At 44.0% G+C, this 24,354-nt stretch overlaps 1 protein-coding gene and 1 long non-coding RNA gene across 2 annotated transcripts in view; both read left to right on the top strand.

The window, feature by feature from the left end:
• Nucleotides 1-3,957, top strand: part of LOC144979085 (MAM and LDL-receptor class A domain-containing protein 2-like) — a gene marked incomplete at its 5' end in the record, with an annotated part of 13,585 nt that extends 9,628 nt beyond the window's left edge. Inside the window, 3 exons of the mRNA XM_078925702.1 lie at nt 589-767; nt 2,308-2,802; nt 3,769-3,957. Of these exons, the coding sequence (XP_078781828.1) occupies nt 589-767; nt 2,308-2,802; nt 3,769-3,957 (863 nt within the window). The remainder of the gene's footprint in view (nt 1-588; nt 768-2,307; nt 2,803-3,768) is intronic.
• Nucleotides 3,958-22,532: 18,575 nt separating this feature from the next.
• On the top strand, nt 22,533-23,930 carry LOC144977902 (uncharacterized). The gene is made up of 4 exons (XR_013646434.1): nt 22,533-22,627; nt 22,945-23,311; nt 23,471-23,620; nt 23,889-23,930. It is a non-coding gene; the product is annotated as an uncharacterized LOC144977902 (long non-coding RNA).
• The last annotated feature ends 424 nt before the right edge of the window (nt 23,931-24,354 follow it).

Below are 24,354 nucleotides of genomic sequence, written 5' to 3'. Positions count from 1 at the left end.
CATATGTTCCTCAATGCCATTTGAGACATTACATTAAAGAAAAATTTTTTAAAAAACGGTGTCAAATAAATTGCTGGGACCTCGCAATTTTCTTCCCTGAAACATGGACACACTTATGGAGACTTCCATAAATTTCTAGGAGACATATCGCCTTCTCCTGTAATTTGCACGAGAAAGTTGCGAGGAATGTATCTCGCTGCAGAAACAAAAAAGGGGAAGCTGATAAAAAATATCACAAGGGGGACCCAGCAGCACTTCAGGCAGGCTCAGGAAACCCTTCTTCCCCTGTCTCTGACGGAAATTCAGCCTAAACTCTCCTTCCTCCCCCAAACAGCCACAAAGCCACCCTCGCATCGCCCCACCACCACCCCCACGTCGTCTAACTGTTGACTGGCCACACTGTCCTCACCAACCTTTTTATTTCCTTCACTGTACTGCCATCATCGGTCAACCCTTTCACTTCTACAAGATTCTCAGCTCACCACCACCACCACCACCATCGTCCTGCATTCTACTGTATCGGGTTCTACCCCTCATCCCTCCACGAATATTAATTCTGGGATGTGTCCACACCCGATTCATGTTCAGCACACTACCATCATCGTCATTCATTTTTGGGTTCTACCCCTCTCCCCCTCTACGTCTGTTTCTACTCAAATCCAGCCAACCTGAATGTACCCCTGCACCGATCACTTCTGTTTTATTGCCAGAATCTTTTCATCAGAGTCCCACATCCCACTTTCTCCACAATTGTTAATGTTGACCATGTTAGAAAATTATCAAAGTCTGTCTCTCTAAAAAAATTTTTTCATCTTAAAAAGTCTAAAGTCGATTCATCAGGAATGTAATATTTTAATTAAAGAAAGAATTTTTAATTTAAAAATTAAAGAACAAAACTTTGTCACAGGATCTTGTAAAATAAAAAAATCCAAAACTAATAAAGAGCAATTGTTCCCTGAGGAAAATAATTCAGATTTAACAACAAAAATTGCAGTACTTAGACATGAAAAATTCTGTCCCTAAAGAAAGAAAGTGATGATCTACAGAAAGTCAAGTTGTCTTTACCAAACAAAATTGTCTAAGTCAAAGAAAAGATGTATGCTATTGGAATGAAAAGTCCTGAGTCTCTACAATACACATTAAATATGGTTAACAATCTTGATAAAGATGACAGTAAATTTCAAATTGAAATTACAAATAAGAATAAATTGTAAAGATTCTGTCGTATTTGCATAATGGCTCTCCCAAGGGAAGCGAATGTGTCTGCAACTATTGCTCAAAAGTTTAAAATATTGGCCAAAAAACTTTGTGTGGACATTCGTTTTCTCTTGAAGAATTACACCTCCTTCTACTGCTCTAATTAAATTTTTGAAGGGCAATCATGTAGCAAAAGTCAAAATTGTTTTTGATGGAATTAAAAATACTGATTGTTTTACCTTTTGCAATCAGATGGTACTTCAAGGCAAAAGAAACATTACATGGAAAAATATATTGTTCTTAGTAGTGGAAAAGCAATTAGCTTGGGTTTTCAGACTATAGCCTCAGATGATGCAAATAGTATGTTAGAACAAATAATTAAAGTTTTTGATGATTTAATTCAAATTAATAGTGACCTAAAGGATGAAGAAAGAGATGAGCTTTTAAAAGAAATTGTTTATAAAATGAATTCTGTTATGTCCGATAGAGCGGCAAATATGAAACTTTTAAATAAAAAAAATCATGAATGGCGTAAGAGTGTTTTGCATGATGAGGATATATGTACACATTTTTTGTATTGTAACGCGCATTTTTTGCTTGGTCTGTCTAAAGCTGTTGAGAGTGCTGTGTTAGAATTTGAGAGGGATGTAATTAAAGAGGGGGGTTCACTTGGGAGGGACAGTCAGCAAAAGTTTAATCATTTTCAGTCTAGTATTGGTAAAGAAAGTGCAGCCTTACGTGCTATAAGACTAACTGCAGAAGTATTGGGACCTCGGGGGATGAGAAAAATGGGGCAAGGGAAGAATGGCTAAATTATTGTGAAGCTAATAATATTAAGTCTCAGTTTTGCAGTTTTAGAAGTAATCGTTTCAATAATATATTTGAAAATGCTCATGCTCTTTTGTACCATCATAAACATGTTCTTGATTTTCTAGAAAATGAAGTTTCAGGTGACAATTTAAAGCTTCAAAGTATTGTTGCAGATTTGAGGGATAGTAGGGTAATTTCTTTAGTTGCTGCTATTTCACTGTTTAATCTATCACTGGGCCATACTGGGAGTTGATGAAAAGTAAAATTCCTTATGGGTCATTCCCCTCTTATGTCAAAAAGATTGATGTTAATTTTGAGAAATTTATGTCCATGATGTCATTTGATGAACATGAATTTGTTTCCGTGTTTGATGATTTTTGTTTTGATGACATGTGTACTTTTGATTTTGTGACACATGAATGCCAAATTGATTTAGTGTTGTTGGCTTTTAAAGATTTTGTAGGGAATTGTATATTGGTTTTAAGGAGGCAATTACATGACTTTCTTGACGGTGGTGTGTATGGTGGTGATATTGCTGTTGATGTTAAGAATATTTTAGATAGATGTCCGTTGACCAATTTGACTGGGGAAAGGTTATTTGGGGATTTAGATTATGATCTCAATAAACGAAAAAGGGCCTCCTTGCATTTACGCTCCACACTAAATATGTGGAAGCATAATAAGACAGTTTCTTGGTTTTGTGCATTAAGCGAATCTAAACAAAATGATATTTTAGAGGAAGATAAAAGGAATTCTGAAAACCTACAGTCTATTAGTAAGGAAGAGGAAGCTAATGTACGTGTAAAAGTTAAGGCAAAGATGAGTGAGAATAAAAGAAAAAGATGTGATAAAATACAGTGCACTCTCCCGATAACGACCTCTCCGAATAACGACATTCTCCCGATAACGACATTGGCCCCCGGTCCCGATTTTTTTACTATATGTTATTAGTAATAAAACTCTCTAAATAATGACATACTTTTTAGACCACTCTCCGGATAACGACATTGAGTTAGCAATAATCGGCTGTGACTTTGCTTGATACAAAAATAAAAATAGCTAAAATGTTGTTTCCGGTAAGTTTCATTTCATTCTCTGAGCCAGAGGCACCTCATAGCCAATGAGATCACTTTGTTATCGGCCAATGAAATGTCCTAAAGTCGGCCCTATGATTTACAGCAACAAGCGACAGACCGGGATTATGGATTTCTTCTCTAAATTGAAACCCGACAATTAGTTTTAAAAAAAAAACAAAACAAAATAAACCCCCCCCCCCCCCAAAAAAAAACAACAAAAAAAAAAACCCAACAAAAAAACATTTTTAATGTGGCCATGTGTTCAGTTGTATTATTAAATACAGCTGCACTCATGCCGGTCCCATAAACAACAGAGGGAAAATGACACACAAAAAACAACAAAAACAAACAAAAAACAACAAAACTACACACACACACACACACGTCGTGTATTTTACATGTTTGGAAAGTCCGATCACTGATCACCCACTATGGTTGGTACATTAATGTACATTCTAAGGGTCTAACCACACCCCTTTTTCCGCCATCTTGAAATTTTCCGAATAACGACATGTTCCCGATAACGACATGCACCTCTGGTGGTCCCGAGCCATGTCGTTATCGGGGGAGTACACTGTAATAAAAGATAGGCAACAAAAATCTGATATATTAGATGCTGTAATTTCAGATGGTGGGATATGTAAAACTAAAGATCAGTTAGATAGACTTCTGAATATTGGCACAGCTGAAAGTGTTAAGAAATCAAATAAGATATAGAAAGGTATTTTTGGGTGAAAAGAATTTAAAGGTAACGGGGACCATTAGCACTCTTTATGATTCTTTGTTAAGGATGATTACTGATGATGAAGCAGAAGCATCTTTTTGGTCAACTGCTGTCAAACGAAGAAGGGTTTCAGATTCTGATGTTGATTAAATAACACTATGAGCTTAAATTCAAGCTTCAGTTTAATTACAAAAAATGGACGTTTCAGGTTTCTCCTTTGTCAACAAACAGGATGAACCAAACACTATAGATGATGTGGTAGTGGCGTTAAGTTGAATACGTTTGTTGGTAAAGGGGAAACACGAAACATCCATTCTTCTATCTGTTTTTATAATTAAATTGAAGCTTACATTCAATTTCACATTATTAATCGCTTCGAGTAGCAACATTTACATTATATTGATTAATGAAATTATGTATCTATTTCCATCACTTTACATTTGATCAGTGACATGCTTTGTTTAAACCATTGTTGTTTCTCATAATTATGTAGCTTTTCTGATTATTACATATGTTTTATTTACTCACCATGTTTAGCGTCAAGCAAGACGGCTTTCTCTATTATTTCAACATTTTTAACACGTCTGAGTGTACTTAAACACTTTAATATGTTTTTTTTACCTGGAAGTTCATATTCATACAGGGAGTCCAATGTAATATCTATTTCTATTTAAACATTTTATAAATGCATTTAAAATGTGTATAGTGGAGAGCCAATGATAACCCTTATACTCATACTGATGTTGGGCTATTAGACCATAAGAGCAATATTATAGTCCGTGTTTAAATTAATCTTTATAATTTATAGGCTATGTGGATATGATCAGCTTCCAGAGTCCGCGTATGTATAATCTGTTATGAGATATTATATTGGACTCCCTGTGTGAATACGAACTTCCGTGTAAAATAAAACATATTAAAGTGTTTAAGTACACTCAGGCGTGTTAAAAATGTGGAAATAATAGAAAGCCATCTTGCTTGCTCTCAACATGATGAGTAACAAGAGCGCTAAGATAGGTTTGCCCGGTGTCTGCATTTATATGCATTAAAGCATGTCCTTATACCGTTGCCTTATATATATATATATATATATATAATATAATATATATATATATATATATATTTATTAAATATATATATATAATTATATATATAACTAAAATGTGTTAGGGCAGGGCGTTGAATTTTAGGCTGATTGTCTCAGAATATGTACGTATGGATAGGTATAAATTTTTCATGTTCATGGGTTGCATTGGATATTGTATGCTTTTGTGTACTGACTTTTTTGTCTAATGTTTTTATTTATTTATTTTATTTGATCGACTGTGCACCACCAGTAGGTGCAGCATTAACTTCCATTATTGTGTTAGATCGTGGTATAAATTTTTGACTTTTCCCCCCTTTTTGACATATATTTCTGTTGATTTTCGAGAGTTTAAATCTTGATTTCTTTTCATAACTCTGGTTTTGTCATTCTTATTGTGAAAAGGACATAAAATTTGGATTCCCCATCCCTCAAATCATTTGTATGTGAAGTTTCATAGCTTTATCTCATCATTTAAATTTTTTGTAGCGGAAACACTGTTTTTTTCTCAAAATGTCTTCCTTTGGCGATTTCGGCCTTTTTTCGAATTTTGAGACGTAAAATCTCAGTAATTATTGCCTCTATCTCTGAAACAAATTGCTGCTCTTGCTGTCGCTGCTGCTCTTGCTGTCGCTGCTGCTCTTGCTGTCGCTGCTGCTGTCGCTGCTGATCCAGCTCTGGTTGTTGTTGCTGTCGCATCTGATACTCTTGTCGCTGCCACAATTCCCTTTGCTCAGCTCTTTTCTGTTGCGATTGTATTTCCTCCAGCTTTTGGTTCACGTCTTTTTCATTATATTCTTGTTGACGTCCCAATGCGTTCCGCTGTTGGTTAATTAGTGTTCGTTGCTGCTGCTGTTGCAGTTGTGCCTGCGTGCTGTTGTTGCAGTTGCTGCAGTTGCATTTGCATTTGTATTAGTTGCTGATGACGCATTGAATCCTCCCCTCTTGGCGGTTGAGAATGCTGTCCGCTGAGCGATGTTGGTAGTATACTCATCAGATCACCACTCGGGAGGTCGAGGATGCTCTCAGCGTTTATTTCGGACTCATCTAACGCGTACATACCAAGTCCTGGCGTCTGAACATCCATACGACGACTCTCGCTTGGAATATACTCATCCGCTAAATCCAATCCGAGACTAATTGCTCCATCCATCGACAGTGAAGGGGCGTCGTCGAGAGTTAACTGAGCCGCAGGGATAACCGGTTTGATCGGCAGTGGTTTTATCAAGGGTTGTTCGATTGTTTCATCCACTCTGATTGGCGAAAGATTCGTTGGTGGGGTATTTATCGCGTTCAAACTTGTGGCGCCAAGATCTGCGTATTCGTCCATATCGAGCTCTGGAATGATCGACATCGCAATCGCCGCAGTTGTTTTGTCATCCATAGGAAAAGTAGACACGGGTCGTTGTATAAGAGCGTCATTTTTGTCTCTTGTCGACAGTACGGGGTTGTGCGGGCGCGGTGGCGGGACACTACTCGCTCTCAATCGCTCAGGTGTGAGAGACATTATGTTGTCCAAGTCGAACCTATCAGCCTCCTCTAATGACGTGTTGAGGTCTACGTAACCTAGACCGACCGCGTTTGTCTGTTCCAATAGCGTCGGGGTGTTAATCATTGTCGGCGCGACTGATGGTAATTCCTGCGCACTATCTGACGCTGCCGGTTTGATTATAGCCGTTGCTGTCCTTGTCGTTGTCGTCGTCGCCGCTGTTGGCGTTGTTACCGATGAAGTTGTTTTTGTTGTTGGTGCGGGAGGTACCGACGATGCTGTTGTTGTAGTTGATGTTGGTGCGGGAGGTACCGACGATGCTGTTACCGATGATGTTGTCGTTGTTGTTGGTGGTACCGGCGATGTTGTTGATTTTGTTGTTGGTGAGGAAGTCACCGTCGACGTCGCTGCGGATTGTGCGATGGTTGATGGCGCCACGGTCATCTTCGAGGATGGTGTGACGGTTGTTATAACAGGTGTTGTCGGATTTGTCGTATCAGTGGCCGTTGTTATGATCGCAATCGACGTCACGATTCCATCCGATGCTGGCTTGGTCGATGGCTTGGTCGTTGTCTGTGATGATGGAATTAGACGACGGACAGGCACTCCGGTTGGGTTAGATTTGGATGGGCGCGGCGCAGCACGACGCGTCGCGATAGGCTGAGCGACAGCTGTTGAGGTGCTGAACACAGTACCACTCGGTGTGACGGTTGTTATAACAGGTGTTGTCGGATTTGTCGTATCAGTCGCCGTTGTTATGATCGCAGTCGACGTCACGATTCCATCCGATGGCTTGGTTGTTGTCTGTGATGATGGAATTAGACGACGAACAGGCACTCCGGTTGGGTTAGATTTGGATGGGCGCGGCGCAGCACGACGCGTCGCGATAGGCTGAGCGACAGCTGTTGAGGTGTTGAACCCAGTACCACTCGGCTTTTTTGTTTGTGATTTGGTGCTCTTCAGATCTTTGGATAACAACTTCGTGAGCTCTCGGCTCCCCGCAGACATCGCCGCAAGACTTCCTTTGTACATTTGCATATGACCAACGATATTCGCACCGTCGTCTTTGGTTTCGTTTAGTTCTCGCGCGGATGGAAGAGTATATTTCAGGTTTCTCAACCCATCCTCGCCGACAGGTCCGTCTTTGTAAACGTTGTCGCTTTTAATTCGTACTTCATTCTTAGATTTTTGCATCTGTCTATCCATTATCCGAGCGGCTCTCTCTCTGATCAGTCGTTTCCTCGTCCTTTCCATCTCAATCTTTTCCTCTTTTGTTCTTAGTCGATTCATGTACACGACCGACCCACGACACGACTCTTCGTTACACCTAACTAAATCGCTTTTTTTATCGACGACTTCGTTGTAACACCACGTAATTTCTTCGCCAGATTTGATATCCTTAATAGCCTTCAACACCTGTCTCGGATTGTTGTAGTCGTCAACGACAGACACATTCACGGTATTTGGATGACAGGAGTGATTGGCGAGTCGAGCGTTATTACCCTTTCTTGTCGCGTCGACGACGTTACCATAATCGTCTGTACTTGTATAGTTGATCTTTGCAAGTGAATAGAACATGTCCCTGTGATCCGCCTCCTCGGCGGATATATACTCTCCGGCGTATTCGATAACCCAAGATCCCTCGGCGATGTCTTCTTCGGCGAACAATCCGTGTTTGTCTATAATCGATTCATTCGCTCTAGTTTTCGGATAAGCGCTTTCGTCAAGAGCCCTATTGCCACACGTCTTGGGATCACAGGTACATTTGTCGTTACATATATGATCATAATCTTTGTAACAAGGACAATCGGTCGACAAAACGCTGTCCGGGTCCGTCTTTGTGTACACCAATTTACAATCATCCTTACACGCACAACCATCATTTCCAGTCTGAACCGGATAGCCGATGAATTCGTCGTCGTCATCCGCAGCTCCCACAAATTGCTTTATCTCTTTATACGTTCTGACAGACCACTTGCCTTCATTGAGAAAGGCTGTTATCCCACGTTTGTACACCACAACCTCTCCACCCGAACCAATGTCGCGAGTGCTCACAACATGCACACTTTCCGGCGATACGACAAACTTAGCGTTCGCTTTCTTTCTGTCAAACGTATACGTCACGTGCAATGCTATAGGTCCAGGATTAGCGATCTGTCGTTTGTGGGTTTTGTCCGCTTTGAAGAGCAACACATCCATGTCGAAGGTGTCACTCCAAATCGATGTTTTGTATGGTCGGATGTCTCCGTCGTCATACCTGAACAAAAACTCATCTTTCTGTACATCCTCTGTCGTCTTAGCGTATACAATTTCGAGGATTCTATGATACCCTTGAGAAGTGCGTCGAAGTTTTTTACCCGTCGCATCGCCACTTTACCCTCAGAGAGTAGCTTTTCGTCCTTGTAATCCTCGTTGTCAATTTCGCTTTTGGTTTTGTACTTCTCATCACCTTTTGACAGATCTTCGGAATCTTTCGGCTCTTCGGACGACGCCGGGTTGCGTCGTCTCTCTTTACTTTTTTTAGGTTCTTGCTGTTCATTGTCGGTCGATGGACTGGATTGCGTAGTAACCCTACGCTTCCGCTGTTTTGTTTCGTTCGTGGTCGATGTTGTCGTCTCTGCGACGTCCGACAGAACAGAATTCAGGTTCACTAGCCGCCTCGGGAGTTTCTGATCGTTCGCAGTTGTTGTTGTTGTCGTTCTCGGGGGTTTCTGATCGTCTGCGGACGCAGCTGTATTTCGTCGCAGTAGTCGCGAGAGATTGTATTACAGCGGTCGGTACCTGTGCGTCGTCCTTGTCGACAACGGCAGTGCTGGACGATGGCTTCGATCGTTTAGGAGCGACGTTTGCGCTGTCGGACACAAACTCAGCATTCATTCTGAGGGAAAGTAAGTCGGAATCCGACCCGTTCGCTTCCGGCGACCACCCTCATCATTGGCGTCTTCATCCATACCAAATCAGTAACAGAAATAACGAAGACGAACAACGACAATGATTGATCAAATTGTAAATTTTATTTTCGAATAAACTTAACAAATTGGTTCTGGCTACAAAATATTGACACGGTTCATCATCGAGATCCGTCAGGTGCTGAAACGGCACGGCTCCATACTCGTTGATGGCTCCGGCGATCTTCTGCCTGGTGACTGTACTATCCAGATGTCTATGCAAGTATCCGGTCACCGTGTCCTCAGTCGCTTCGATGTCCAACTTTTGTCTCAGAGCCAACGTCTCCGCGTCGATTTTCGCTATCTCTGAATTGTTCCTGAGGTCTTTAATTCTCAACGCCTCTTCGTATCTCTCGTGTTGCTGTGTCTCGCTCACTTGTCGGAGGACTAGCTCGATTATGTCTTTTAGGTTTGATATATTGGAACTCTTGATGAGACTGATGATCTGTAACGCCGATGTTATTCTCTGGAAATGCTCAGAATCGGACTCATCGGGAGCTTTAGTTGACGCTTGTATTCTCGCTTCCAACGCCTCGAACGTCAGAGTGCTCGGATAATAGCCGAGATACGTGTGGACGAGCTCCAAATACTGCGTCACTAGCTTTTGAACTGGCGAATTACCTTCCATAACAGCCTTGACGCCTATCTTCTCCCAATTTATACCGTTCAAGATCTCCGTCGGATACTTACTCCGCGCATTTCTGACGACTCTTGACCTCTGATACAATCGTGGCGTCGCCTTCTTCACACCATCTTTCAGCTTCGGTAAGATATTGGTTCTAGTTCTCTTCGACCCAGATGTCGCGGCCGCGACGACGTTCGCAGCGATGTCTTGTTCTGTCTCTTCTCCAGCGAGAGGTACATCCGGAGCATCCACGTATTCCTCTGCCTTCTCATCGCTACCTCCAGCCCCTCCAGCCGAGACGTCGGCGATGTCATAGTCACTATCGTCCATCTCATTTGTCTTCTACGTTGTGCGATAGGGCGACCAGCTGTTGTGCGTCTTGATCGTCCACGTTAACAAATAAATACATCAGGTGTTTGTATTCCCCTTTGTCGAGTTTAATATTAACTCTCTCATCAGCGCATCGCAGTAGGACGAGAAGATGACACGGGGGCCTCTCCTTTGTACGTAAACACGATCGATAACGGGCGTGGCGTTGTACCTGAATTGAAAGAATGGGAGTATGACGGACTCCATGACAGCATCGAAGTTCGTGTTCCAAGTCTTGACACCGTGATTGTCGAGAGATGAACTAGACGGGATGACTCCGTCCATAAAATATTTCCATCTATGTCTCAGCGCGTCACGCATATTCTCCATATGCTTATCAGATATGGGTTCTTGTATCCTCGCCTTCCTGAAATGTCCTCGAACGACAAGAAGCTGAGGCTTGACTATCGTGTCGCGCCTCACTATTCTCTCGGCCTCATGCGTTCCGTTACACAAACGCCTCCTCTTGGCTTCAGACTCCATCATATTGATCTCCGCGTATCGCCGCATATCTTGGATGTGTCTATGCATCTGTATCAAGTTCTCTCGTTTCACTCTCTCTTCATCGGCTCTCTTCTTCCTCTCCAACTCCCTCTGAGTGTGCTCGGAGATCGCACTCTCTCGAAGCTTATTCACCCGATCGACAGTTTCGTACCACGTCTCTAAAGCGTGTCCGTAAGTCTTGTACAAATCCGTGTTCTGTGCGGTGGTATGCTCGTTCGCCAGCTTGGCGAGATTGAACATGTCTCGGAAACGAGACGTCTTGCTGTCAGGATCTGACGAGACGACGTCGTCCGTCAATGTCTTTGGTTGTTGTTGCTGAGTATCAATATTGTCGCCGATCTGCTTCAAGGCATTGTCGTACGTGTCGATGACGTTCCGCAGCGTGTCAGCTTTGGATTCTCTCATCGTCTGTAACATCTTCATGAGCGCGGACGATTCATCGAACACACTCTTGAACTCCCCACCCGTCATCTTACTGTCGAGAGTCGCCATAATTTGTTGCAGGTCCGCGCTGATGCTCTCTAAATTTCTGTCGGCCTTTGCGTCGCGCTTCATCTTCGCCACGTTTTGCTTCGTCACCTGCATCTCGAGTTTCTCTAACGTGCGTCCTATTTTTGCCAGCAGCTCTTGATTCACTTTCAATTGTGTTTTCAGAGCATCCTTGTACGCTTGCATGTACCTCTTGGTGTCGACGAGCTTCGCCTTCGTGACGTCAGCGTCCATTATCTTTTGTAGATTGACCTCCTGAAACTTCTCGAACTGCCTTACGATCTGAGCGTAATTAGTCTTCAGACTCGTGAATGCTTCCTTGGATTTTCGCATGGAATCCAAATAGTTGGCGTAGATTTCATCATTAACGCCGGCGTCGTACACATCCCGGTACTGGTCGCCTCTGGACATGAATGGTATGTCGTTAGAATCGTCATTGTGAGTATCGACGGTAAAAAACAGCGTTCGCCACGCCAGCTCTCTCTTCCGCACTTCCGGCTGCACCCCCGAGGGACGACGTAGTTACTGACACGAGCTTTTCCATCTTGTTTAACAACGTCACCATACCGTCGAACAAGTTCTTGGTGACGTCCAAGGTGTCCTGAGCGCTCGAGTTGACCACGACGTTCACTCTCTTTTCGTAATCGCGAAACGTACGCTCCGCAGTTTCACTATTCACGTTTATACCCATTTCAGTCATTTGATTCTCCATGATATTTATCATCGACCCCATGGTGGTCACGCCTTCGTCCGTCATTTTCAGTAGATCTTTTAGGGGCGCCAGTCCTACCATTCCGCCAGCTTCGTCGTCATCGTCCAACATGCGCTCAGTCCGCTTCTCTATCTCATTGTTTATAGCAGTCATGCTCTTGTCTAGCTTCCTCAGCGCGTTAGCGCAACCGCTATTGACTTCGTCAACTTTCTTACCGGCCCGGTGTAGGGCTTTATTTTCCACAACCATATCCTTCAGCAACTCCCGCCGCAAATCATTGATGTGTTTGGTATGACTCGACAGTTCGTCTTTCAATTTGTCGATCAGCTCATCGTCAGCGCTTTTCGACCCGCCTTTCCCGAACCTACCCAAGGCTGTAGACTTCATATGCTGGGTAGTGAGGAGGTCTGACGACTCCGGACAAGACAATTCTGTTCTTATCACCGTCTTTGATGGTCTCGTAATACTTGACACGATCGTCCGCGTCAGCCAGCTGTCTCTTCCAGGCTTCTTCTTCGTCGCGATCCCTAGCTTCCTTAGCAGCTCTATCCCCGATCGCAGCATAACCCGACGCCTCATCCTCCGTCAGATCTTTCTCTTCAACCACAATGTGGCCCGGGGCGGACAGGATAGAATTCTGAACGTGCATCATGTCGGAGTATGTATACTCCGCCTTTAGCAGCTGTCTCACTTTAGTGTCGAATGGTAAATGACCGTCAATTTTTCGAATCTTTACATCCCTGTCGTGCACATAGTCCCATCTACTCAGGCAGTTGGTGCGGTTGGTGCGCACGATAATAACGGAATGTCTGTCAATGACTTCCCTTCGAGACTGCAGCCATTGTTTCTGTCGGTCATCGTTCTTACCGCACGCCGGTACATCCCTGTATGGTATGATACCCAGACACAACGTGTATTGTAACATGTCGCTGATGGCCGGTCTGATATTCCCTAAGCTTCGCACGGCGTCCTGAATTCTCTTGTACAACATGTCGTACAGAGTATCCTTTTGTGAATTAGCTCTGAGCCGCAGAGCTTCGTCGAGTCTCTCTCTCATTTTGTCGTCGTCACCCACGACACCGTCTCTATATCTCTGTTCAAGATCGGCCATGTCGTCCAATAGGTTCGCCGCTTCATCGAAATCCTGGAACTTATCGATGAAGTGTTTGATCGCGACGAACACGAGAAATATGTTGGGATCTAACTCCGACCACATCTTGAGGAAAATCTCAGCCGAACCTGACCACTGTACATTTTCCTCTTTAAACGAATGCAGGTTGTTGAGCATTTGGAACGTATCCATCGTCGGAACGGTGGGAAACACGATTTCAATGTCTTTGACGACATCGAAAGGGTCGACATCCCGCTTTCTCTTACCCACGTGTTTCGATTTCATGGCATCGGACACGGTACGTTCCACGAACTTTACGGCGCTCTCGGCTTCCAGCGCAGAACACCATCTGGTGTGCACAGGACAATCTCTCTCGAAGATTCGTTGGGTCATAAACCAGGGTTTGCTCAGCGCCTTCCCGTACTCTCCGACATACATGATACAATCGTCGACTTCCACACTCTCCTGATCTGTCATATTGCACCTTCGATCACCTAGTGGATGATCCTTCAGATACGTTTGTCTCGCACCAGATAAGAACGCGGGCGTCATGTGGTCGATGAGGGTGGTTTTTTTAGTCCCGCTAGACTCTCCGACCTGCGTTCTGTTGTGATTTACCGACACGGACATCGCCATGGTGTTGGGATATGTCTTCGGCGTCTAGCAGAGCTCGCTTCTTTGATGTGTCCACGTACAGCGTACCGAATGTCTCGTGTCCGAGGCACTCAGCTACTCGACGAATAGGGCAGTTGTAAACCTCCTCTGGCGCTGGTAAGAGTTGCCTGACTACATTCCACACGCCGCCGGTGTCCTGAGTAGCCTTGAATATGGCGTAGAATTGCGATGACTCGTGCACGTACCTCAACGCTCTGTACTGTCGACAGATGTACACAGCTTCGTTACCAAGTCTGAAACACTCCTCAGTGGGTCCAGAGAAAGCGATCGGACCGTCGTAATCGGAGGCGCGTCTCCGCCCTGGTTGGTTGATGTGTAAATGAGTGTGTATGGTAATCCCAGCCAGGCCGTGAAGCGCGAATTTTATTTCTTTGACGAGACTACAGGGTTGTGTCTGATCGGTAATATTAATAAGAAAGAGTTCCATGTTCTCCAATGTTCTCAGATTCACGTGGAAATTATACACCATAAATAGTTGTCAGCTTAGGGATGGCCGAATACGACTTGAGAACAGACACGCTGTCATTGTCCAAGGACATAGCCAGATTCGTGCTAAATGACTCAGTTCAGACAACCGATGATCGTGTGCGTCGCCTGTGGACAGCTATGGGTGACATGTTAAATGAAATCAGCACCGAAAAGAGGTTGTTGAGTGTTCGCAAGTATATGACCGAGTCTTACGACAGTCACCCTGCGGAGTTAGAGAGGGGTCGCTTGAGTTTTTTTGTAGCGACGGCGGACGAGGCTCTCAAGTCTGACTTCAATCCGGACCAAGACGAAATCAACTGGGGGAGGATTGTTGCGATCTTGTACTTGGCTAAGTTCTGGTTTCAGCTCTTGGGGTGCGTGGACGACGATGTAGTTCGTTTCGTCGGAGCTTACATCGGCGTGAAATGCGGCTCATGGATACAATCGAGGGGTGGATGGGATGATTTTATAGTGTTCGCATATCCTGACGAGAGTCAAACGTCAACGTCATCATCACTGGGTACTCTGCTCGTGGTCGGCGCATGTCTCGCTTTTCTCACTCACAGAGCGATCCCTTTCCTGTGACGACCTACAACACGTCTCGTGTATGAGGTAACCGCCGAAGCACGAGCAAGATACGTACACGTATACAGCCTTTCCACCTTCTCTGGCAATCTTACAAGTGTATTGCATGTTTCCATACTTTCCGCAGTCAGCATCAGTGAAATACACAGGCCGCTCGGCATCAGAGCAGGAGCACACTTTTGAGTTTGTGAATATCAGTTCGTCTCCGCTGCTGTTGGATGTACCAACATCTATCTCATCGTCGCACATTTGGCACAGGATATCTCTGGATCCCCACACCAAATCGCCAACCTTGACCATCGTGCAAAAAGTAACGTGTTTGCTATTGACGCGTTGGAGAGCCCGTAACAATTTATCGGCGCTCGGAACATCGGTCGTGATTGTGGCGGCCGCGTCGATAGGCGACTGTACGTTAGACAGATTTATTCGATGTCTCCAATCACCATGGTTATACACTGTCGGAGCTAAGAACGATTCTTTCTGCATCATAACATCCTCGGCGACTTGATCACGAATGTTTTTACTCTGGAATCTCGCAATCAAGTTGTGACTTAATGTCGCATGATCGTGTTGACGACACCGGTTGACGTCTTGACGGCCAGTACGTTCATCATCCGGAGCTCTTTCATCTCGCTTCGATGTGCGTTTAGCTGGCGACTTGGATAACTTAGCGACCAAATGGTTTGTAGAAACCACATCCGCCAACTCGTCGCAGAGGCATTGGTTGCAGAATCGTCGGTTTTTTGAGCACCCGAACGATACGTACTGCACGGACGCATTCTTCTGGTTAACACACACGTACTTCTTGGGTCTTCCAGTCTTCATGTTGCGAGGAGAATGAGACGTTTTTTTTTGGATGCGGGGATATTTATACGAGAAGGAATGTGGGAAATGTTAGAATTTACTCACAATGAGAAAAAATGCTAACTAATATTTTCAATCAACCAATCGGACGACTTACCGCGAGTATACAGTCGCATTGCGGGTAAAATCTAACATTACAATCCAATCGGCCAATCACAACGCTCGAATGTTAGCACAAATTCTTAACGCGAATATGAGCTAACACCAGGCTATTCCGATTGGCTATTATAGGGCAGGACGCGTGTTAATACCATAATGCATACTAACCATCGTTCAGTATAATTTCTACCGCAGTTATGAGCAGTCGGAAGAGAACATTCTCTTGTGTGCAGCGGTGTGTTTGCCGTGAACAAGAATTGAACCAGCTCGACGATATTACGGCACAGACGATCGAAAACTAAAACAATTGAACGCGTTCGATCTGAGACAAAGCCTCCTGATTTGCCGCACCGCCCTGGTCCTGTGCAACTACGCCGACTCCACATCGACGCAGCCCCTTCAGACTAAGAGGCAGCAGAGCGACTGTAACGTTTTGTAGATGACAGCGATGTCGCAGTTATGTCTATGACGCCTCTCAAAGCATTTCTGCCATACGGCGCTCAATACGTGTGCACATTCGACGATCTAAGGCTTATTCTAACGGCGGATATCACTCCTCTCGCCTCTCAGAACCACGTCGACTCGTCCGAACTACAATTGTCGGGCAGCGGTTTGCACGAGGAAAAACTCCCGTGGGACATTTTAAACGATCACTTCAACCTCTGGACGCCGCACGAGGGCGTGTTCGAGGACAATTATCGTTTCGGACAACGATTCTTGTCTTTTCGAGACGCGACTAGGAGACGAATCGTACCCTTCAACAACATCACGTCCTATTTAGACATAGTACAGTCAGCCATTGACGTCGCACCTAGCGGGAATTGTCACTGTTCTATTCTACAAGTGCATTGTTTCTCACCACCCGACACAAGCGGCAACCCACAGTGGCTGTACAAGGAGTATTATTTGTTAGTCAGAGCGACAACGGGAACTCTGCGACGTCCAGTCAGCCTACCATTGGGAGTGACGTTCAACGATGAACGCTACTGACATCATAGCGGTCCTCTCTGGCGAGTTGGACAAGTGTACAAACCTGAGCATCGTCGGCACAAATCTGCCTCTGCCGACCGGCGTGTGCTATCATTCCGACCTTCGGCGTATCAACTACTATGTATTGACTGGTCCGCTGAGCGTCGATAGACCCATTGTGTTCAGAAATAAACTTCTCCCGATACTCAGAAAATTTGGCATCATCAAACAGCGAATCCAACGCCGACCGACTATCACCTACGATACGAATTGTAGCACTTACGTGTTGGACTTCGCCCGATTCATGTCGATACGTGACGTGTGTATGAGTTACGGATATCACATCCTCCACGGTTGGACGACGGCGGTGAAGGAAGCGACCGATTGGAGCTCGACGACAGGCGACGCGGCGGTTTTGGGTGTCACATACGTCAACAACCAACAGCCTTATAGATTCTACACAGCCCTGTACGCCGTGTTTAGAACACCAAATGGTGCCTGCGGCGCCGTTAGATTTGCAACCATTTGATGTATATTTGTACAAAATAAAGTTCCATTATTATTTATTGTTTCGAGTTCTCATTGTGTTTGACATTACACTAACGTTTCTCTCAGCAGGTAACCGATGATGCGCTATCTGTTGATACTAGCGCTTCTATGCGCGACGTCAAGCGCGTTCATCAACAATTTCAGGTTCAAACATTCCAACACCTTCACCGGCAACCTACTACCGTTCAAGGTCAAGATTACAGGATCGTACTACCTGGATGTGCTGGGTACGCCGCAGCTCTCGTTCTTGTCCGGAACGTCAGACGAGGCGGTGATCAACACACAGTCTCTCCAAACATCTCAACTCCCGGTCATATGCGTCGGAGATACAGCGGACATGATCGCGAAAATCGACAAGACGACGATCGACGGTCTCAAAAGTAAATTGGTAGCGCTGGAGAAGCTTACGGGCCAGGGGAAAACGCAGGACATTGAGACTCTGATGAGCGGTTGGACACCCTTCCTTGATATACTTTCAGAGTACGAATGTTCGCCCCTGACGTTGGTACCATCTGCGGACAACGCGACGAAAGGCTACACTTTTACAGAGGAGTACGTCTTCAACGAATACAAGTCGTTGATCTTCATGGACCAGCTAGGCGTCGGTCAGTTCTCCTACAAAAGACAGTTGAAATCCAAGCATTCCAGTCACACATCGGGTAACCCCATACGATTCTGCGGCGGGTCATCGTACACCGGTGAGATGTTTACGATAGAACCGCGTCCAAAATGTCCGCTCACTTCAACAAAAGAGAATAGACACCACGGACGCGCGGTTATCACGGTGTACAAACCTAACATCGTCAGCGTCCGCAGGAACGTAACGAGGTGCCTTCAGCGCGTTACCCACGTTCACGCGTAGAAAACTTAGTCGGTACCTCCAGAGACGCATGGAGGAAGTCCAGGAGTGTCGGGACGACGGTTGAGGATTGCAAGAGATGGAGGGATCACAAGACCGCGTGTTCCACGTTCGACCGTGTAATGAGAGAGGACAGAGACGATCTGGACGGCGACTACTACATCGATCATCCGGGAGTGTGCACGTTCGAGAAGACCGTGTCGCAGAACAACGCAGACGGAGAGTACCGGACGAAACCTTATCTACATTTCGATTACGACGCCGGGTCCATCGTCGCGTACGACATGCGATCTGCGACATTGTCCATGGGATTCATGGAAGTTGCGATGCCGACGGTAACGATGGTCACTCCGTGGCTGAACATCCCGAAAGATCACGAGTACAAGGGGTCCTATCAGATCAACAACATCACTGTGATCTGGGAACCCTTCCAACCGGACGATCTCTGTCTGTACGTACCGAGATTCAGAGGAGAGGTGTCGTACATCAAATACAAAAAGGGGGATTATGCCACCGAGGTGGATCCGAATTCTGACATCGAGGACTATACCTTGTTCCTCATCGCAGATCAATACGGCGCCGCGTTCAACGTAGAGAGCGGGCAGGTCATCAAGGATCTATCAAAACTGAATTGTATGCCCCACAAGACCGATTACAGGACAAAAGTGTACCAGACGGGATCCGATCAGATAATCGTCGTTACTGTGGTGGACGAAGGGTATGTCGACCGTCATGATACTAGTCATATTCCCGAAGATATGCGCCATCAAGGTAGCGAGGAACAGGTACACGGGGCGTACCAAGGCATCAAATATGACGCCAGCACTAACACTGTGACAGGTATCGATCACGACAACGAAAACTCTGCCGAAAAAACCAAGCAAGGCAACCCCAACAATACATACGATCTTAAAATACACTACAACAGCGTGAAACGAACGGATAGTAGTGAAGCGGCGCCTCCGGTTCCAGCCGAACCAGACATCAATCAAGCACAAAATAACCCGACGACCGTCGAAGTTCTGAATTACCTGAATTACAAGAGGGCTGAGATCCAGAGACACAATCTTCACGTCAGAGCTATGCAAAACTGTTTCATCAACCAAATCGATTGGGATATGTACGTGCAGCTTCTGGACATCAACCCCAGCAGAGCTATCAGCAACAGAATCAACACAGCCGTCGAAGCGTCTTTGGGAGGTAACGGATTCTATAACGTGAAGAGGTGCGAACTGGCGCTGAATTCGGTAATCATCCCGACGCTGAGGACGAACTCTAGCGAACCAGTAACTGTTAACGGCGAGCATTACACGGTGTCGCAGCTGGTTAAACATATGGGTGTAACCCCCGACCCCGACAAATGTTTCTCGATGCCATTGCTGGTTTTCACGTCCAAGCTAACCGGCATTCAGGTGGTGGGTCAACTTACCCTGGAGGGTCTGATCAACACGCAAAAAATTAGCTACCTGGAGGCTTGCACCAGAAACAAGGCGTTTGTGTTTATGGTCAACGACAACGGTCATTTCTTTTACGATTACACGTTCAAATTCTCCGAGACGGTCGATAACATCTGCAACGCGACAGAAAAGTTTTTACATGCGTCCGCGCCTCCGTCCGTATCGGCCGTATCCGTGAGGGAGCAGCAAGAGAAGGATAAACAACACGATCTGAGCAAGATTCACATCCTCACCATCGTCCAACCCAAGAACCTGAAAGAGAAAGAATACCAACATTTCCCGACCGGTCTATTCAGCAACGACATCTACAGTTTGGCCGAACACCAATCATCGGCTCTGGGCATCATGAAAGTCATGGAAGAACAGAATTTCGAGCGCTTCTCAACATTACAATTCTCCGAAACGTGGAACAGACGGAGGAGCAGCCACGACGCCGGTATTTTCTCAGGCTCGGGTAACTTTCTGTCCGGCGCTGGTGACTTTTTCATGAAGGCTGAGACCGGCGGAGGCAATCTACTCTACGGATTGGGTGGTGGGATAGGTCAGGTCCTGGGCGGTGAAGGAAAGTTACTAGACGGCGCTGGGAGCGGCGCAGGAAAATTACTGGACGGCGCTGGTTCGGGTATTGGGAAGGCGAGTAAGGGATTCTTCGACGGTGTGGGAGATGCTCTATCAAGCACATTGATGGCTCTCGCTTTACCCCTGGTGGCGATTATCGTATTGGCGATCATAGCTGTATTGGTGTACAAACATTTTAAAGGTAAAGATAAAGATTCGGACCATGCAGACACGGGCGAGAAAGACGACGAATCGCCACCCCAATATCAGGAAAAAGCGCCACCTGTAGGTGGTGGCGACATCCCAAAGATTCCATTTGGCAATTTCGTACCACAAGCGGCTGCGGCTAATAGAGTCATCGGCGTGTTGAATAAAACCGGCGCGAGTGGTGTTGTGAGACGAAATGCGGGACAAATAGCTCAGTCATTCCTCGCTCCTCCTCCTGGGAGACGTTAATGAGATTACTATTTGTAACGAAATTATTATAATTTGCAGCCAGAGACAGACTATATCTATCGTCATGGGATCCCGCCATGGTATTAAGACGTTGTGTATAATACTAGCGGCGGTAATGATCGTCGGCATCGCAGCACAGGAGTGCGACTTGTCGGATAAGACGCGATGCGATATCAATACAACTCTTTGTGTTCCAACCAACAGCTCATTCTACTGCAAATGCAAGTTGGGGTTAGGGTTAGGGTTAGGGTTAGGGTTAGGGTTAGGGTTAGGGTTAGGGTTAGGGTTAGGGTTAGGGTTAGGACAATTTAGGGCCAAACAGTTTTAATACTCCTGGCATGGCCAATTTGTTTTCCGGCTTTATAGATCGTGAACGTAGTTTTGTCTGAACGAAGGGTGGCGACGTCGTTGGGGGATAGCAGTATCTACTCGTAGGACGCATTTCCGCTATGGAGAGGATAATTTTTTAAAAATCCTCGGACAAAATTGGATTTTATACAACGAGTGAACTCATCGTTGAGGGCGCCAAATAGGAGTGGTGAGATCAATTCTTTAACGTATTTGGTCGCGCGCATTTACGCTAGGCAACGAAAGAATTGTTTTAAACAACGATTCCCTCGGACAGAGCTCGGACACTTTAGTGCTAAACAGTTTTTATAATCGTGGCATGCCGGATTTGATTTCCGGCAGTATTGGTCGTGAACGTGGTTCGAATGGTGGCAGTGTCGTAGAGGGATAACAGTATACATTTGTAGGACGCATTTCCGCTATGGAGAGGATAATTTTAAAAATATAGTGATAGGACAAAGTCGCCAGACCCAATCCGTCGGGAACCCATCGTTGAGTGCGCCAAATAGGCAATTGAGGGTCCATAAAACTGTGCGTGCAAAGTCAAATGTTTTTTAAAATGCAGTTGGCAAAATCGGCTTCGCAGGCGGCTAAGAAGGAAAGTTTTCAAAAATCAAACTACCTATCGGTGCCCTAAGTCCGTTTGTATTTTTAGATGCATGCAATGATTCTAAAAGGCGATTGAAAGTCAATAAAACTGCGCGCGCAAAGTCAAAAGTAGCGCAGCGTGCACATTTTTCAAAGGCATTTTACTCACATTCTCTCACCCTACTCGAGTAGAGAATGAGTACCTGGCCGTCAACAGCGTTTTCTCTATATCGGAAAGAATATTTTAAATTTGCCAGACCCGATTCGTAAAATAAAAATAATAATAACAATAATAACAATAATAACAATAATAATAATAATAAAAATAATAATAATAATAATAATAATAATAATAATAATAATAATAATAATAATAATAATAATAATAATGATAATGATAATGATAATGATAATAATAATAATAATAATAATAATAATAATAATAATAATAATAATAATAATAATAATAATAATAATAATAACAATAACAATAATAATAATAATAATAATAATAATAATAATAATAATAATAATAATAATAATAAAATAATAATAATAATAATAACGTCCTGGGTACGATTCTCGCTCGGCCCATAGTTGATGTAATGAACTGACAAACCAACAGGTAACCATTGTGTTCAAGGGATGCAACTCGAGAATATAACATAGGAAGTACAAATACCAAGGATTAATTCCCTTTACAAGTTTATATCAACACTTCGACTACTACAGTTGTGTCTTAGAAAAAAGCCTATGCACCTGTCTTTCTTACATTTTTCTGGTCATTTCTCGGAAAAAAATAAATGTCATAGTGTTAGCTGTGGGACGGTAAATGAGTAAGCATTTCTTTTAAAAAAGCTAATAATCACACGGCTTTATATTATTCAAATATCTATGTTTATTCTTTTTAATTAAACAGATAAAAGTGTGCTATATTTCACAAAGACTTTGTCTGCAATAAACCCGGAGAAGTGCTCCAATAATTACATCAGAGAAGACAAGGTCTTAAAAGGCGTAAGTAAATTATGAGTTTGGCTTTGTTTCCTTAGTCTACATAATACAAAAATTACGGAGTAAAGGATCGGCTTCTACTGGGAGATAATTTGGAAAGTTCGGGGTGGGGGGGGGTGTGGTGGTGGTTTGGGGGGGGGGTGGTGTGGTGGTGGTTGGGGGGGGGGGGATCTCTATAAAGACATGTAAAGAAATTTATCGAATTCTTAAGTTACTTCACAGTAACAAAATACCTCCCCTCCCACTCCCCACTCATGTAGATTAATTCTCGGCTAGTACAAATACATTATCTTTTTCTTTTCTTTCTTATTTTCCCCCAGATATATGTGACGGCCAGGAATAAATTTATTAAGGACGAACTTCAGATCCACCGTCGTCTTCCTTCTATAGGCTCCTAAATAATGGAAGGCCAAGTCTTATAAGATCACTCAGGACAGCCTTCCCAGAGTTTCACAGAACCTTTGCCAAGATTAAAGATAAAACTTTAACAGATAAAATGCGAGCATGGCCTGAGAACAAAGACCTTATTTTCTAAAAGCCTCCACAGTCCATTCCTTTTCTTTTATTATGACAACAAACCAACGTTGAACTGCATCTCACTCCCTGGGAACATAGAGTCGGCTATGGAAGAAAGTTTCGTCAAACAGCTCATATATATTTATATGGTGCTGGAAAATTTAAATTAAAGTTAAGTTCATTTATTTTGCTGAAATTCCAAACAATTGGTATACTAATTGTAATTCTTTGTAAATTGGCGGGGTGGTAAACGCTTTATAAAGGCTGTCTAAAAAAAAAAAGGTTCATATGAAATATGTACTGAAGTTCATCTATATCTTTTTATTCCAGTACACTGCTTGCAAAGTGAAGAGTTAAGATTGGACGAGCCCAGCACGTCAAGAGCATATTTTGAGCCACCCATCGTGACCGACTTTGTCTGCAATAAACCCGGAGAAGTACCCCAATAATTACATCAGAGAAGACAAGGTCTTAAAAGGCGTAAGTAATTTATGAGTTTGGTTTTGTTTCCTTAGTCTACATAATATAAAAATTACCGAGTAAAGGATCGGCTTCCACTGGGAGATAATTTGGAAAGTTCGGGTGGGGGGGGGGGGTGTCTCTATAAGAAATGTAAAGAGATTTATCTAATTCTTAAGTTACTTCACAGTAACAAAATACCTCCCCTCCCATTCCCCACTCATGTAAATTTATTCTCGGCTAGTACAAATACATATTCTTTTTCTTTTCTTTCTTATTTTCCCCCCAGATATATGTGACGGCCAGGAATAAATTTACTATAGACGAACCTTGTTGAAAAAACTGACGGACGATTCCACATGGGCTGACCCTCCAGAGTTCGGGACACATTAATGACTGTTCTCGCTATAGGCAGCATGTCCCGTCTTGGAGCCTTGTGAAACTTGTCTGTTGATGAGTTTAAGGCGGCTCGCGAGGCTGACCAAAATCATGATCTGTATCGAGCAGAAGTAAACCAGGTCACAACCATGAAGACATATGGTTTAGCGGGAATCTATTTCACACCTACCTTAAAAGCCCACATTGAAAGGTAACAGTGTGATACTATTATTATTATTATTATTATTATTATTATTATTATTATTATTATTATTATTATTATTATTATTATTATTATTATTATTATTATTATTATTGCGGTGCCTACAATATCGTGGACCCAATCTATGCAAACTGGATCAGTCGAGGCCGATTTA

Source organism: Berghia stephanieae, chromosome 8, assembly GCF_034508935.2.
Source record: "Berghia stephanieae isolate SIO BIC M18660-M18661 chromosome 8, UCSD_Bste_1.3, whole genome shotgun sequence".
NCBI lineage: Eukaryota > Metazoa > Mollusca > Gastropoda > Nudibranchia > Aeolidiidae > Berghia > Berghia stephanieae.
Note: the sequence above shows the minus strand (reverse complement) of the source record. Positions and strands in the feature narration are given on the sequence as shown.